The sequence below is a fragment of the Magnolia sinica genome, chromosome 4 (genome assembly GCF_029962835.1).
Source record: "Magnolia sinica isolate HGM2019 chromosome 4, MsV1, whole genome shotgun sequence".
Classification (NCBI taxonomy): domain Eukaryota; kingdom Viridiplantae; phylum Streptophyta; class Magnoliopsida; order Magnoliales; family Magnoliaceae; genus Magnolia; species Magnolia sinica.
In genome coordinates this window covers 2,234,713-2,251,045 of record NC_080576.1, presented here as the reverse complement: position 1 = coordinate 2,251,045, position 16,333 = coordinate 2,234,713, and the positions used below count along the sequence as shown (strand labels likewise).

Genomic DNA, 16,333 nt, shown 5'->3' with positions numbered 1-16,333 from the left:
GATCTTGCTGCTTCCCTACCACTAAATCTCTGAAGGAGATAGAATTTCCTTTATGAATTTCTCCGAGCATTATCTGGACTGGAGTTTGTTTATTTTCCAAAACTCTCTCTTTCCCCCTTGCTCCCCTACTCTTCTTTTTTGCTTTCACCTTCTCTATTTTTTAAATCAGGGCCAAAACAAACCCTTTGAACTCATAACCTCTTACCCCCGAACCTCTCTCCATCATGCAGGTCGATAGCCCTCTCCACTTCCTCTTCCGAAGACATCTAGACGAAGGCGAAACCGCGGTAGCAGTAACTTTGCCTGTCCCATGGGATGTTGACCTCAATTACCTTGCCGGCCCTACCAAAGACTGGAGAAATTGATCAGAAGTAATCCTTTAGGAAAACCAACCACGCACAAGGTCGGAAGCTCCTGCAGCTTCTTCCCCATCGCCTATGTCGCCAACAGTGTTCGAGTTGTCGGTATCGCTACAAGTTTCGCTAAGTAGAGATAAAGATATATTATCGTTATCACCGATAATATCGCCGATAACCGGAAATGCGAAAAAAAAAATGACGAATAATGGGGAAAATGATGGAATTTTTTAGTAAAACTTCAGGGCATGCCTAAATACACATATTTGCATATTTAGGAATAAAAAAATTACAAAAAAAATACATTAAATAATAAGTTTTCATTTAATGGGACCCATAAAGCATATGCTGCCATAAGAAATCGCTCCAATTGTAATCAAAATGAGTTCATATAATACAAATGTAGTTAACATATTATAATTAGGACATGTAAAAGTTAATGAACTAAAAAAGTACACCTTTTTTGGGACATGGAATCTATATATTGGTGTACTTGGTGATTGATGGCTTGGATATGGCACTTGTTTGACATATTGACGCATCCATTCAATTTTCTAGATCATTTTATGGTATAAGCCCAAAAAATAGATAGATCCAAATCTTAAGTGAACCACATCACAGGACAGTGTTGATTGAATGCACACCATTAAAAACTTCTCAAGGGCCACAAATTTTGTATCAAACTAGTTTGTATAACCTAATTAACAAGTTGGATGTCAAATAAACATTACATTGAACCCTGGGAGGTTTTTAATGGTGGATATTCAATTGCTACTATTTCTTGTGGTGTGGTCCACTTGAGAGTTATATATGCCTGATGTTTTGGATCAAGACCTAAAATGATCTGAAAAAATAGATGGACAGCATGGATCAAATAAATACATCATGATTAGGCCCACATAGCACCAACCATTAGCCATCTTGACAGTGGCAACGTCACTAGCCAAATCAAGTCCTCTAGGTGGTGTAAGGACTTTGTGGTACCCACCGTATCCCATGTGTTTTATGATGCTTTGAATAACGAGGTGGCTACTGGAGAGTGTTCCGTGGGCCCACCATGATATATGCGAGAAATCAACTCCATTAATCCATTTCAGCATATCATTTTAGTACATGGTCCAAAAAATGAGGTAGTTCCAAATCTCAAGTGGACCACATCAAAGGGAACAACCGCTATTAAATCCCACCATTAAATTGGAAGCACATTCCATTCCCTTAAAATTGGAAGCAGATTGGCTAGTGTACCACACACCAGCTATATAGCTGCTGCAGGTTCGTGTGGTGCGAGGACGTGCACTGACGCTGCTCGAGCTCCAAGTTGTACGAACGGTTCAAAGGAGATCAAAGTTACATGGGCCCCACAGTGATGTATTTATTATATCTACATCGTTCATCTATTTTTAGAGATCATTTTAGAGCATTATCCAAAAAATGAATCATGTCCAAAGATCATTTGGACCACACCACAAATAGTAGCAGAGATAATGATTTTCACCGTTAAAAAATACGTAGGGCCCACCATAACGTTTATTTTCCATCCAATCTGTTCATAAGGGCACAAAGACCTGAATGAAGAATAAAAACAAATTTCATATTGATCTAAAACTTTTGTGACCCCAAAAAGGGTTTCAATGGTAGACGTTCAATCTCCCACCGCTTTTTGCAGTGTGGTCCACTTGATAGTTAGATCTGTTTTATTTTTCGTCTCAAGCCTTAAGAGAGCTCGCCAACTTGATGGACGGTTTTGATTTAACAAATACCCTGTGATCAGACCTACAGAACTTGCTTACGTATACAGCAGCTATACAGCGGGTGTGAGAGGACGCAGATTAGATGGGTACTATCAAGTTGCTACTGACGTGATGTCACCAAGTTATGTGGCCCCACTATGATGTATATGTTATATCCACACCGTCCATCCATTTTTAGATATCATTTTAGGGTATTAACCAAAGAATGAATCAAATAAAAATCTGTTGTGGACCCCACCAAAGAAAACAACGGGGAGAGTGATTCCCACCGTTGAAACTATTCTAAGGCCCATTATAATGTTTATTTGAAATCCAACCTGTTTAAAAGTTAAAAAAGACATTAAATAAGGGAAAACACAAATATCAGCTTGATCTAAAACTTTTGTGGCCTTTAGAAGTTTTTAACGGTAGGTGTCACTGACCCACTGTTTTCTGTGCTGGGGTCCACTGGATCTTTGGATTCAACTCGTTCTTTGGATATTGCCCTAAAATGATCTCTCCAAATGGATGGAAGGTGTGGATGCAAAACATACATCATGCTGGGGCCCACAGAACTTGCCGACGTCACTTCCGTAGCTAGTCTCGCAACTCAACCTGTGAGTATAGTCAACCCGTCAGTAGCTAATCCCCTCCCGGTTACGAAATTTCTCTCCTCTTCTCCGGAAAATCGCAATTAATCTCATCTTCCGTAAAAAACTTTCCAGAAATTTATCTTTTTCTTTTTCAAATCTGAACCGAAATCTCCGTAAATCTCGGTGAAATCAAGTTCGCTTTCAAATCTCTTTCTTTGAAGAAAAGAAAAGGGTTTTTTAAAAGGGTTTTCTTATCTCGGATAATTCAGAGCTATCAACAGCGATTTGCCACTAAATCTAGCCGAAATCCACTTCCGCGGGTAGATCGGGAGAAAAAGAAGGTAAGAGATCTTTTTTGTATTTATTTCAATTTTTTTTTCAATAATAAGGAGAACAATAGCTATTTTTTCGATAAAATCGAAAATATCGCCAATATTTCGTCGATATTTGGAAGAGAAACGAAAACTTGGGGTTTCGGTATCGCCGGTTCAGCGACACCGATAATATCGCCGATATTATCGATTTCTCGTCGACAATTCAAACACTGGTGCCAAAGCCTCTAGTTTCTTCCCACGCACCTGCGTCCAACCCCCCATTTCCCCCTCTTCCCTCTCTAATTCGCCTTCCTCTCCCCCATAGCATTTGCCACTTCTCTCACTCCCCAACCTGCCCCTGCAAACATCCCCCCTCCCTCTTCAAACTAATGCTACAAAAGCACCCCTCCCCTAGTCCCATGATATGGTTTTTCCCATGATCCCTTTTTTTTTGTTCGCCACTTTCTCATCACGGTAACTTTTGGCTTTTTGGATCCCTTCCTCATATTGGAAAAATCATTCTTACGTCAGACCTCACCCAATTAGTAAATTTGAATATCTTTAAAGATAGGATTTATGTGCAATATCAGATATTGATGAAGGTTTTTATTTGATGAATATGTTTCTACCAGTTCTTACAGTATTAAAACCAACGGAATGAGTACAAATGACTAGCATGGTAATAAAAATAAGTTACTCTACGATCCTGCAATCAGGACTATGGAATTTAGTCCTAACGTATAATCTGAACTATTAAGTATTGAAGTGAACAAGAATCAGTGATCTTGAAACCTGCAAAATACGTATAAATACACTGTACTGCAGCATAGTGATAAAGCAATATTTTATGTTAACTTGTCGGCTTAGGACCTAACCTTGTTTTCAAAGATATGTACCAGAAAATTTTACTCCAGTAAGGGAATCAAATGGCAGTTTTAACTAGAATGTGCTGCATAATGAAAGAATATAACGGTACACAAACTTACAGTACGCTGTCCAGGTATAATTCTTGATACATGACTTAGTTTAAGTTGTTTTTCATCTTTGCCAGAGTACCATAGCAGCAAAGACTCATCCTGAAAAGTAAACATATGAACATAAGAAAGAACTTCAATCCAAGATCCTTAGCTAAAATGATAAATTATATCAATCTTTATTTCCAAGGGTTTAAATGCACAACTAATTAACATAACGGGTGCTGGAGCGTGTTACTGATAGCAACAAGAAAACATATGAATGTTATTTTTGGCCTCAAATTTATAAATGAAAACTCCATGCCGTGGACTCTTGATATCTGGATAGATTGTGGGTGTAAAATTTATATATTAGAAATACACCTGTCTTCCCCAAATATCTCCCCTCTTACATAGGGACAGAGATCCTGCTTGCCTCTAACAAGGTATCTCCCCAGTCCATCCATTCTTGCCACCTTAATGTGTTTCCTGAGAAATATTCTATTTAAGGGAAAGGGGACTTCCAAGGTAAACATCAAAAGACTCAGTGGAGATTGGCTCTTCTAGTTGCCTTATGGTCAATTTGAAAAGAGAGGAGTCATAGATTTTAACAATGGTCTGATTCGGCAGATAGCCGACCCCAATTATCTGGGAAAAGGCTTAAATGATGACGATTCGGTGGATGTGATTTTCCTGTTTGCTAAACGAATATGCTGGGCTGGGACAATGCTATTGAGAGGGACCACAGAAGGTTAGATGGCTTAAGTTTGATTTTTGAGTAATGATATATCCATTGTGAGCTCATATTTTGATTGGTCTAGCAGTATAATGGGATTGGTGGAGGCCATTTCAGGTTAAGGGGGTGTAGGAAGAAGACTGGGTTTGAGCTAACATTACCCAAATCTAAAATCTAAGACTAGAACAACACCCCCCCCCCCCACCCAAAAAAAAAAAAAAAAAAAAACTGAAGATAGGTGTAAATATTATTAAAGGCCTGCTAGCCGAAGCAAAGCAGGAAAAGAATACACGGAAAAGGACAAGAAAAAGGAACCTAACCAGTGGGCACCCAACAACTAGCGATTAGCACAAAGCCCACTTCAAAACTAACAAAGAGATCAAGTCGACAATTGCCTTAGGAGATTTAGAGGTGTTCTGGAAGAGCCTTCGGTTCCTTTCGCCCCATAAGGTCCACCACATAGCCGGCAACAACATCAGCCACCTCTCCCTCCCATGTTTCCCACTATAACCTCCATGCCACGCCCACGGGAGATCTCTAACCAAGGCAGGCATGACCCGATGAACTTCCAAATCAGATATCACATGGCCCCACGCCTTTCGAGTGATGGGGCAAAGGATGAAGAGATGGTTGATAGATTCCACATCATGACAACACATGCAATACATATTTGGGATGACCATAGCTCTTTTTTTAAAGATTGTCTATTGTTAACACTTTTCCTCTACCCACCAGCCACGTGAAGGCAGCTGCCACTTTAGACGGCACTCCATAATGCCAAAAGTGGTATGAGTAACCTTCTTGGGTCGGGGTTTTAGAAGGCCAAAGCAGCCCGTAAAAGGATTTCACAGAGAAGTTGCCCAAAGAGTGTGCTCTCCAAACCCATGAATCTCCCTTAGGGTGAGCCAGCTGCAACCGGCCTAATAGGCCAATAAGTTTTTTCGTAGGTTCCTCCATCTCAAGGCCCAACACACATGGGAACCCACCCAAGAGTAGCACTCCACTCGCAAACCAACACTCAACACCACATGTGCTAAGTTCGAAAACTCAAGACAATGAGGAAATTCCCCACACCATAAATCTTCCCAGAATCTCGTTCTAGAGCAGTCTCCCAGGACGAAAGAGACACCTTTATGAAATTCCTCCCTAATGTTCATAATCACCTCCCAAACATGGGAAGCTCTATACCTTGAGGACAACTTGGTTTCCCACCCACCATCCTGTATACCATACTTAAAGGCAATAATCCCCCACCAAAAGTCATCTTGTTCCATTCCAAACCCATTTACCCAAAAAAGCAAGATTCATAGCATGAACGTCCTGGAGCCTAGCACCACCGCCTTGGAAAATGGGTTTACACGCCTCCTCCCAACTGAAAAGATGAAACTTGGATCCATCTACACTCCCTTTCCATAGAAAGTCCCTCCACAATTTGTCTAATCTCATGCAAACTGCTTCAGGACATTTGAAAAATGACCTAAAGTAAAGCGGCATGTTGGAGAAAGCCGCTTTGATGAGAGTTAATTACCCATTAGCCCCCTAAAGAAAGGCATATGCTCTTCCACTTGGATAACTTACCTTCAATCCTCACTATCACTTTGTCCCACAGGTGCTTCGTCAGCTTCCCTATACATAAAGGGAGGGCCAAATATGTAGAAGGGAAGGAGCCGGCCTTACACCCAAAGGTCCCCCCCGCAAGATCAGCCAGCACTTCCTTGGGTAGATGGATACCTAACAATTCGCACTTGGCCACATTGATTTTCAACCCCGAGACCGTTTTGAAGCAAATAACCACCTTCTAAAGATCTTCAACCATATTCAGGTCTGCATTGCAGAAGATGATGGCATCGTCGGCAAACTAGAGTTGCAACACCCAATCCCTCACTTGGGTAAGATGGATACCTAACAATTCGCACTTGGCCATGTTGATTTTCAGCCCCAAGACCGCTTCGAAGCAAATAACTACCTTCTGAAGATCTTCAACCATATTCAGGTCCGCATTGCAGAAGATGATGGCATCGTTGACAAACTGGAGGTGCAACACCCGATCCCTCAAGGCGGCCACCCTAAAGCTAGAAATCAAGCCCGAATCTTGACTTTTGGTAAGGATGTGACTGAAAGCTTTGGCAACCACGAGAAAAAGATACGAGGATAGAGGATAACCTTGGTGGAGACCCTTAGATGGCTTGAAGAAGCCTTTCAGGGATCCATTCACAAGAATCGAGAAGGGGGATCTAATGCATAATTGAATCCACCTCCTCCACTTAGGACCACAACCCACTCTGCCCAACATGTAATCCAGAAAATCCTAGTCAACGTGGTTAGAAGCCTTCTCCACATCGAGTTTACACACAACCCCTAGCTTTCTATCCTTAAAACTAAGAATCGATACATTTATGCGCAATGAGAGCACTATCCATAATCTACCTTCCTCCTACACATGCCCCTTGGTTAGAAGAAATGATGTTACTCACAAGTTTCTAAACCTCGTGGTCAGCACCTTCGCCACTATCTCATACGGGTTGCGTATGAGGCTAATCGGACGAAAATGTTTTGATCCCTCTATGTCGTTAACCTTAGGGCTGACGACAATAAAAGATGAGCCAAGCTGATGATGAAGAACTTCTAGAGCTGAAAATTCCTTAATGAACTCAACAACATCTTCCTTAACCACTTTACAAAAAACCTGTAAAAAAAAAAAAAAAAAAACTAGAGGGAATCCATCAGGTTCTGGGGCTTTATCACATCCCAACGAAAAGACTGTCGATTCTAATTCTTCCTCTAAGAAAGGATGCCCCAGCTCCTCAGTGACCTCAAGGAGAAGACAATCAACATGGAGGAAATCCAACCTTGGCCTAACCCATTGTTCTCTAGTTAGCAATTTCTAGTAGAAGTCCACAATGGCGTCATAAGCATGCTCTCTCTTCTCTAGTCCCGCCCCGTTAATGACCAAAGAGCTTATTTGATTGACCCGAGCTCTAGTTGAGGCTTTCCCATGGAAAAACTGTGTTTTTGTCACCTTCTGTGAGCCAAAGGGCCCTCGACCTTTGTCTCCATTTGATTTCCCCTTCTTTCATAATTTCATAGTAATCCTTTGATGGAGAGGCTCACTTCTCTGTCTTCAGACGAAAGGTCTTCATTCTCCTATATAAGATTCAAGGTGTGGAGCTCATCCAATAAGCCAGCAACTTCGGATTCTCTTGTCCCTAGCACCTCCCTTTTCCACATTTTCAGCTTTTCTTTAACAACTTGCAATTTCCTATGAATTATCATCCTTGTCAGCCCCTCAACTTCAATGGAGTGCCACCAATGTTCCACCATGCCATAGAACCACTCAACTTCAAGCCCGCTCAGCTCGAATCTAAAAGGTTTTAGTCCCTAACTATCAGCCTCTACTTGAAAAAGAATAGCCTTATGGTTTGACATAGGTTTGGGCAACGCTATCTATTAGACCAACAAAAACCTCTCCAACCAATCAGGAGATGAAAAATCTATCCAAGCGCAAAAGAACGGGAACATTTTGCCCATTTAAACACATGAGCGTGGCACAAGGTATCCCGTATCGGTATCAGTTGGCATAACGGTGCCCTCCGATACCGATACGGATACGGGAGTGTAACGGCGATACGGGGACGTAACGGCCCGTAACAGTGCATTTTTATTTTTATTTTTTGCCAAAAAAATATGAAAAAATATAGATTAAATCCGGAATATTCTAAGCATTCCAAATGTGTATTCATTTATAAATTGGAACATGTTTATGGTGGTGTAACGGTCCACTCTTTGGTGAGAAGTTGTATCGAACTGTCTGATTAATTTTTTAACCAGGTAACCTGAATTTGACTACAAAATTCATATATTTAATTTTCTAAATATCTAATTTATATACTTAACAACTTGATATCATTTCTCCTAATAGTTCTTTAAAAAAATGAAATTAAATTCAGATAGATGGCGTTGCCAATTTGGGGCTGACTTGGAGGACCAATCTATGCTCCAAATCAGCCTCAAATTCATGCAATTTATTGCCATTATCCCACTTATGAATTGGTGGACATTTATTGGATGGTGAATCATGAAAAAAAATCTAAAGGCCTTATTTTTAAAAATAAAAGTCCACAAATTAACAATTAAAACTATTCAAACAATTTGATTTTGGCATTATGAGTTAGCAATTGCAGTCTATAATTTAATTGGTAAATTTTAAGTTAATATATGTCTCGTGTACAATTTTTTAAGGGCCTAAAATAGGCAGGACTCGGATTGTGAAGTGTAGCACACGTGTCAAAGTTTTTTGGGACCCACCCGTGATAAATGTGTTATATCCACACCATTCGTCCATTTTGCCTAATAATTTTAGGGCATGAGCCCAAAAATGAGGCACATCCAAAGCTCAGGTGGACTGCACCATAAGAAACAACAATAATTAAACGTCCACCATTAAAAATTTATTGGGGGCTACAAAAGTTTTAAATCAAGCTGACATGTGTGTTTTCCCTTCATCCACGTCAATGTGACCCAATTAACAGGTTAGATGAAAAATAAACATTACAGTGGACCCTAAGAAATTTTTAATGGTGAGCATTCTATAACCACTATTTCCTATAGTGTGGTCCACTTGAGATTTGGATCTTACTAATTTTTTGGATCATGACCTAAAATGATATGGCAAAATGGATGGACGGCATGGATAAAATATATACATTATGGTGGGGCCACGCGGCACGTGTACAAAACGTGTTGCGTAACTCCAGAGAATCCGCCTGTGTACCTGTGTGTATCGACGTCAGTAAGTCCTGTGGGTCTAATCATGAGGTATGTGTTATATCTAAATCGTCCATTCATTTGACGAGATCGTCTTAAGGCTTGACACGAAAAATAATACAGATCTAATTATCAAGTGGACCACACTGCAAAAAGCAGTGGGGGATTGAACGTCTACCATTGAAACCCTTTTTGGGATCACAGAACTTTTGGATCAATATGAAATTTGTTTTTCCTCTTCATTCGGGTCTTTTCGACCTTATGAACAGATTGGATGGAAAATAAATGTTATGGTGGGCCTACGAATTGTTTAACGGTGATAATCATCATCTCCGCTGCTATTTTTGGTGTGGTCCAGACGATCTTTGGATACGATTCATTTTTTGGTTAATGCTCTAAAATGATATTTAAAAATAAATGAACGGTGTAGATATAATAAATACATCACTGTGGAGCCCATGTAACTTTGATCTCCTTTGAACCGTTCGTACAACTCGGAGCTCGAGGAGTGTCAGCGCTCGTCTTAGCGTGACACGTACCTACAGCAGCTAGCTGGTGTGGTGTACGCCTGCAAATAAACTTTAAAAAAAAAAAAGGGAGAGAGAGGGAAACCGAAAAGAAAAAAGAGGGAAAGAAGAGAGAAGAAAAAAGAGGGAAAGAGGGAAAGAACACACACACACACACACACAGAGAAGAGTTTTTCAAGGCCGGTAACAACTGTTACAGGTCCGTAACGGCCGTTATGGTCACAGAATTCCATAATGGCCGTTTCAACCCCGTATCGCGTAACGGTGTCAGCCATTACCGTTACGTATCGGCCGATATGACCGTATCGTAACGGATACGGGACACCCTGGCGTGGCCCATGACATCAAAATATCAATCAGATCACACCTCTGGATCAACCGTTAAAATCTCTCATGCTTCTGGTATGCCGATTCCCCTGAGACTTCTCAACAGAAACCGCATGACATTGAAGTCATCCCCTGGACACCAGGGTAATAACCATCTAGCAGAGATAGCAATTAACTCATCCCAAAAAGAAGATCTATGCTCTGCACAACAAGGCCCATAAACAGACAAGAAAATCCATTTAAACCCAAAAGATAAGTTGACAAAAACCTCACCTATCCAGTTGTCCTCCATTTTCAAGCTACCCGAGTTCCAGGCAATAAGAACCACCCCCCCGAGGAACCCATAGCATCCTTATAGATAAAGTCATTTGCTTTTAGCCCCCATAAAAGCAAGCTTAGTTTCTTGGAGAGTACTAACTTGAGCCTTGGATTTACTGCACAACGCCTTGATCTGACACCATTTATCCTTGTTGCCCAAACCCTTAACATTCAATGACAGAATCTTCATCACGACATCGACCTGCCTGTCTTCCCTAATTGATCCGCAAACCCTGCTCCTTGCCTCATAATTGACTGAGCTTTCCAACCCCAACAACTCTCTCTAACCATTCAGATTGTGTTTTGATGAAAGATTTGTCGCTGATCCTCCCCTTTGTTCAATGAACTGGAATAGGGCCACCGCATTGTCATCACATGTATGGAAGGACATACCAATCTTCTTACCCACCTAGTTCATTATGTCCTTGGTTCAATCAAGTTCATCCTCCAACCATCTGTTATTGACTAAAGTTCCACAACCTGTTGCATTCTCTTCCATGGGTCGGTCCTCTTAAACAAATTGAGGCTCCACCCTTCCTACAGTTACTTGGAGAGGTGTAACGTCCAAGGTTTCCATAACCTCTCCTAACACCATTATGGACTTCTCCAGAAGCATCAACTTTTAGGAGGGGCTAGTGTCAGGGCTCTAGATTCCCTCACGAGTTCACCTTCGAGGCCTGCAGATACAACTTCCTCGTCTTCCTTCTCCAAGCAAGCTTCATCTCTTGCCTGCTCAAGCTATGAAAGACAAATGCCTCTGCTATCTCCGTCGAGGGTCAAAGGCAAGGAGGCGAAGAAGCTTCTCCTAAGGAGGATGGCTCTCAGGCCCCCTTTGCTATAAGGTAATATAAAACGTCTCTAGGGAGAAAGGAAAGACGGAACACGAGTTAAATTCTCCAACAAATGTGTTGGAGCCTTCTCACGTGCCGTAGCTAACGCTAGGGTGGTCAACACATGTAAATCTTCATTGTTCGATCACATGTGCTTTTGATCACCTATGCCCATACGGTCTTCACACGAACTAGGAGTGCAGGCCAAACACCTGATCCATCGTCGAGAGGGGCCACAAGTGTCGCAATCACTTTGGAATATCAAGGAGGTAACACTTTGTAAAATCGAGGTAGTAATGGTGAAAATCTGGTTGGAAATTTAGGAAATAGATAGGAAAGAGGAAGGAGGACGCCTTTCCAAGGAGCACACTACAAAGAAAAACATCCAAGATGAATTTAAAAAGAGAAAAGGTGAGGGAAAGAGAATCTGAATACAAATCAAGGGCTCGCAAAAATGCCATAGCCATCTATCAATGAGACATTGATCTATGCACTGTTGGAAAATGTTTGGCCACTATCTTGGAAGAGCAATTACTCGCTATGCTCTACAAGACATTCCTCTCGTTGCTTGCCATGGATCTTATACAAGCAAATGGATGAACTTGTTCTGATATCAATTTTGACGTAGGTGTGAATGATAAATAAATAATAATAATAATAAATAAAAGAGTACAAGAATGAATTTTGTACAACCCACACAACCTAAGATGTTATCTTTTTAGGGTTTTCTCCAAGAAAGTATTTCTCCCTAAATTCACACTTCTTTATTCCATTCTCCTTTATCAATCTTGCTCTTGCATATGGCCTTAGAGGTCTTTATATAGGCAAATCTGATGGCAGGATCTTTGATCACCCAGTTCATGCAGCTATTTGGAGCCCATCTGATGGTGATGGATGGCCCGGATGCATCACTTCCACTGAGTGGGGGTGGTTCCTTGGTCAGTTTGGTGTGTGCCTTGTGATCGATGCTCGGTTTGAGGGCTGAGATGTTGGAGGAACTGCTTGTAAAGGTCACAAAGGGAAGTTTTACGGAACATATGTTTCCTAGCAGTTCTATGGACTGTTTGGGAAAAAAAAGGAAGAACAGAATATTTAACAACATGAGTGAATCAGTGGTCCCAAGTGATTGAAAAAGTATGACATTTCGTCAACTCTTTAGGCGTTGATCTTAACAGAGTTTTTGAGCCTCCAAAGGACGATTTCTTGAGGGACTAGACAAGATGTCTTTCGTAATATTGTAGTCATTTTTTAAAAAAAAATTTGGGGTATAATTTTTTCCTCCAGGCTTTCTTTTCAATAAAATTCCCCATCAATAATAAAAAGAGGACAACCTTTACCAAAGTAGGTAACACTGGAGTTCTCTCTCATCTTAAAAATTCACAACAAGCTATAAAATCATTATGGGGAAGACAATCAGAGGAAAATACAATGAAATACAACTAATAACATGTTTGTAAGTTGCCGAGGTGCAAGGTTACTTACATTAGAGAGCCTAAATGGGCAAAATTTAGGCTTCCCTCTGCGCCCATATTTTAGTAGATATGCCCCTTTCTTAAGGGCAGTGATGGCCTGCACATCCAAAAAAAAAAAGTTGCAATATGATTTACATGCCTCTCTGAAGGACCATCAGATATATGCAGAAAAACAGTTTAAAAGGAGCAACATGTCTTGATTTGATATAAACACTGGATAAAAAGATTAAATGAGAAAACACATTACTTTGTCCAACAATAGCAAGTATCTCTATTACCTACTCAGCTACTCACCAATGGATCTTCCACAAAACTGATTTAATGAGAATGATTGCATGAACAACAGACATTTGAAAAAAAAAAAATCGGAATCTCTAGACAGTGAAGAACACATCAGACAATATAAAGATAATGATCAACAAAAACTGAGAAGAGTACGGTTACCAAATCAAAATCTGAGAAACAAAGTAAAATGTAGATTGAGAGCTATTAAAGTTACTAGCTGAATGAACATTAACAATTGCTTGGTGGTTACTGTGGTAAGTACATCTGTAGATTAGTTGTATTCGGTAAGAAATACAAAGAATAGGAATATTTCTAATGGAATTTTCACGCGTTGCAAGGTTTTAAGCTTTCCCGATACAAGAGGTACTTCCTCTTGTTCCAGTTCGTTACATCTGGACTATTATTCTTGTGAGATTTTTGTTGGTTATACTTGTACATTTTTTAGCAGTCAAGCAGTAAGCACTTCAGTGCACTAGTACTACCCATCCAAACACGGAACATCCACACAAAAAGCACCCACGTGCACTCAAAATCAGGAACTCTCTACAGATTCCTGTTATCTCTCCCATGCATGTGATTGATTGCTGCCAACAGGCGGGCATACACATTGGTAGATGAAAATCAGCACCTACTGAAGTTGCTTGCAAACTATGAGTATGACTCCAAACAAATGACTTGGAAACAAAGATGCAGGTGTTGCCATGGTTGCGAAATTTGTTCCCACCCAGTAACTGCTGTGAGACACAAACTGATTCAACAAACTGAGCAGCCAGTTTAGCCATTTTCTCTATTTCCCTTCTAAATCTCAAACTTCTCATACTTCTTGTAAGTAAGAAATCTTGGGATTCAACAGGTCAAATCAACAAATGGCCACTATATATATATATATATATATATATTTGGGGGGGAGGGGGGGAATGACTTGGATAATAAATTCCTTGCTTTGTACGCTGCTCTAATACAATAAACCCAAAATTGCAGGAGCACCTTATACATCATCTCCGTGTCAAGAAATCTGATCTCTTAATCATGTCCGCAAAAGAAAAGAATATTCGGAAACCCAGAAGCTATGGATGGAAGCTTGTATGAGTCAACACCAAATAGTCTTCTCATCAATTAGTAGCATATTTACTTCATTAGATACTTTCTCGAAATCAATCAACCTTGCAAAAATCCACTTAATGGTTGAAAGAAGACTTACCTGCTCGACATCCCTCTCGACGGGACCACTCCTTGGCAGATCCGCCATTCATGCAGCAGAATCAGAGACTGCCCTCGTATACACCAATACCCATTGGAAGAATGCAACAGGCGGGCCAGGTAGTTACGAGAACACGTTCGAAGCTGCCCCATAAAAGTCCCCGCAGCAAGTTCTGTGCTAAAAGACGAACAACCAGCTTCTTCATTTATTCCATGATCACGAGAAAAAGGATGGAAACAATCCTTCCAGTTACAATCTCTGCCCAAAACCCCAACTGACGAATACTGACAGTCCGCTACGTATCCTTCTCTCTCTCTCCTTCACAACGGAAAGCAATTCAAATCCTCTAACGTCAAAACTCCACAACGAAATCCGAACTGATCCCGAGCACGAAAGTCGTCCATCTCAACCTCGATTTCTTCTTGAACATGAAGAACAGCGAGCTCGCAAACAACGTTCCTTTGATTTCATGAATGCGTGCTCGTGTAATCAAGTTCGGAGCTCCAAAACAGCTAAACCCGCTCGATGGAAACCCTAAAAGTTGAAAATTCCGCTCGAGCCCAAAAAATCCCTGGATTCTTTCAAGTTAAGCTTCGCGTGGCATCGAAACCCTGCAAACCTTGACAATTAGGGCAATGCCTAAGAACATTGCCTCTAATTCAAGAACGCGTCGGAAACCCGGCGATAGCCGGCCGTTTTCGACGAATCTGGGCTCCTTGCGATCAGATCGATGACAAAAATCGATTGGGTGAGGTTGGTCGTGGAATTAGAGTTTGGATTGAAGATTTTTCAGAGATTTCTGCAACCAGGGATGGAGAAAGGGGACAAACAAGGCTGGTGCTTTTGATCAGGTGAAAAAAAAAGGTGGGGGGGGGGGGGTAGGGGGGTGAATGACAACTCGGGTTTTGGTGGGGGCGATTAACGTGCGCCAGTCGCTTTCTTTCACTTCTCGTCTCTTAACTGTTCCGATCTGAAGGTGGGTTGTGGGGCCCATGTGGCCGTTCAGCGGCCTACATTACGAGTAGGCCACTGACTAGTACCGCTCATAAATTCTACTTTTCGGCCTATGTGACGATAACACATCAGCAACCGAATCAGACAAGCTGTCGCGGAGGAGGCTGATTCCGTGGTGACCCCTGGTTCTGTGGGGCCCACTTTGATACGTATGTTCTATATCCACACTGTCTATCAGTTTTTTCAGCTTAGTTTAGCGCATGAATCTAAATATTAGAAAAATCCAAATGCTAAGTGGACCACACCACAGGAAACAGTGAGGATAATGACACCCACCATCGAAGCCTTCTTAGGCCCACCAATCAGTTGGGCTCCTCCAATATGATGCGGCCTTCACTGTGGGACCCACGTATTCTGTATTAATGGCCCACAATTCTTTCCTTCGTTTAAGATTATGTGACGGCATGAACAGAGTAAATGGCAAATAGAAAGGGCCCTTACTCTTCCTCCGGTGATAGACTATTAGGAGTGAGGGTTCGGGTACCCATAGGTGGTGAAATCCCACCATGGCTTGAGTGTGTGGTGGTGCGTGTGCTTGTGTAAAAAAAGAAAAAAAAAATAGAAAGCATGAAGATATTAGGGTTTGCTTTAAAATGTTTTTAATAGCAAAGAGTTCAATCACCTATCTTTCCTATTATATGGTACACCTGATAATTGAATCAACTTTCTTTTTGGTACAATGCTTTAATTGACAGGTCAAAACTAAGGGGTCGTTTGGCACCTTGGATTGGAGGGGATTGGAGAGGATTAGAGGGGGTTTCAAATCCCCATGAGTGTTTGGCAGCATAAAGCAACTGGGGATTGCCAATCCAGGGGTTTCCGATCCCCTCTTTGAGGGAGTTTGTAATCCAAAGTGAGAGCTTGGATTACACCTAAAATCATTTGAATAGTTGCAGGTATAAATATATGTCAG

At 41.1% G+C, this 16,333-nt stretch overlaps 1 protein-coding gene across 1 annotated transcript in view; it reads right to left on the bottom strand.

Moving 5' to 3' along the window:
• Positions 1–15,272, bottom strand: part of LOC131242128 (PH, RCC1 and FYVE domains-containing protein 1-like) — a 31,865-nt gene extending 16,593 nt beyond the window's left edge. The window contains exons 1-3 of the mRNA XM_058240562.1: positions 14,407–15,272; positions 12,931–13,017; positions 3,980–4,069 (exon numbers count right to left, since the gene is read on the bottom strand). Of these exons, the coding sequence (XP_058096545.1) occupies positions 3,980–4,069; positions 12,931–13,017; positions 14,407–14,454 (225 nt within the window). The 5' untranslated portion in view covers positions 14,455–15,272. The remainder of the gene's footprint in view (positions 1–3,979; positions 4,070–12,930; positions 13,018–14,406) is intronic.
• Between the last annotated feature and the right edge of the window lie 1,061 nt (positions 15,273–16,333).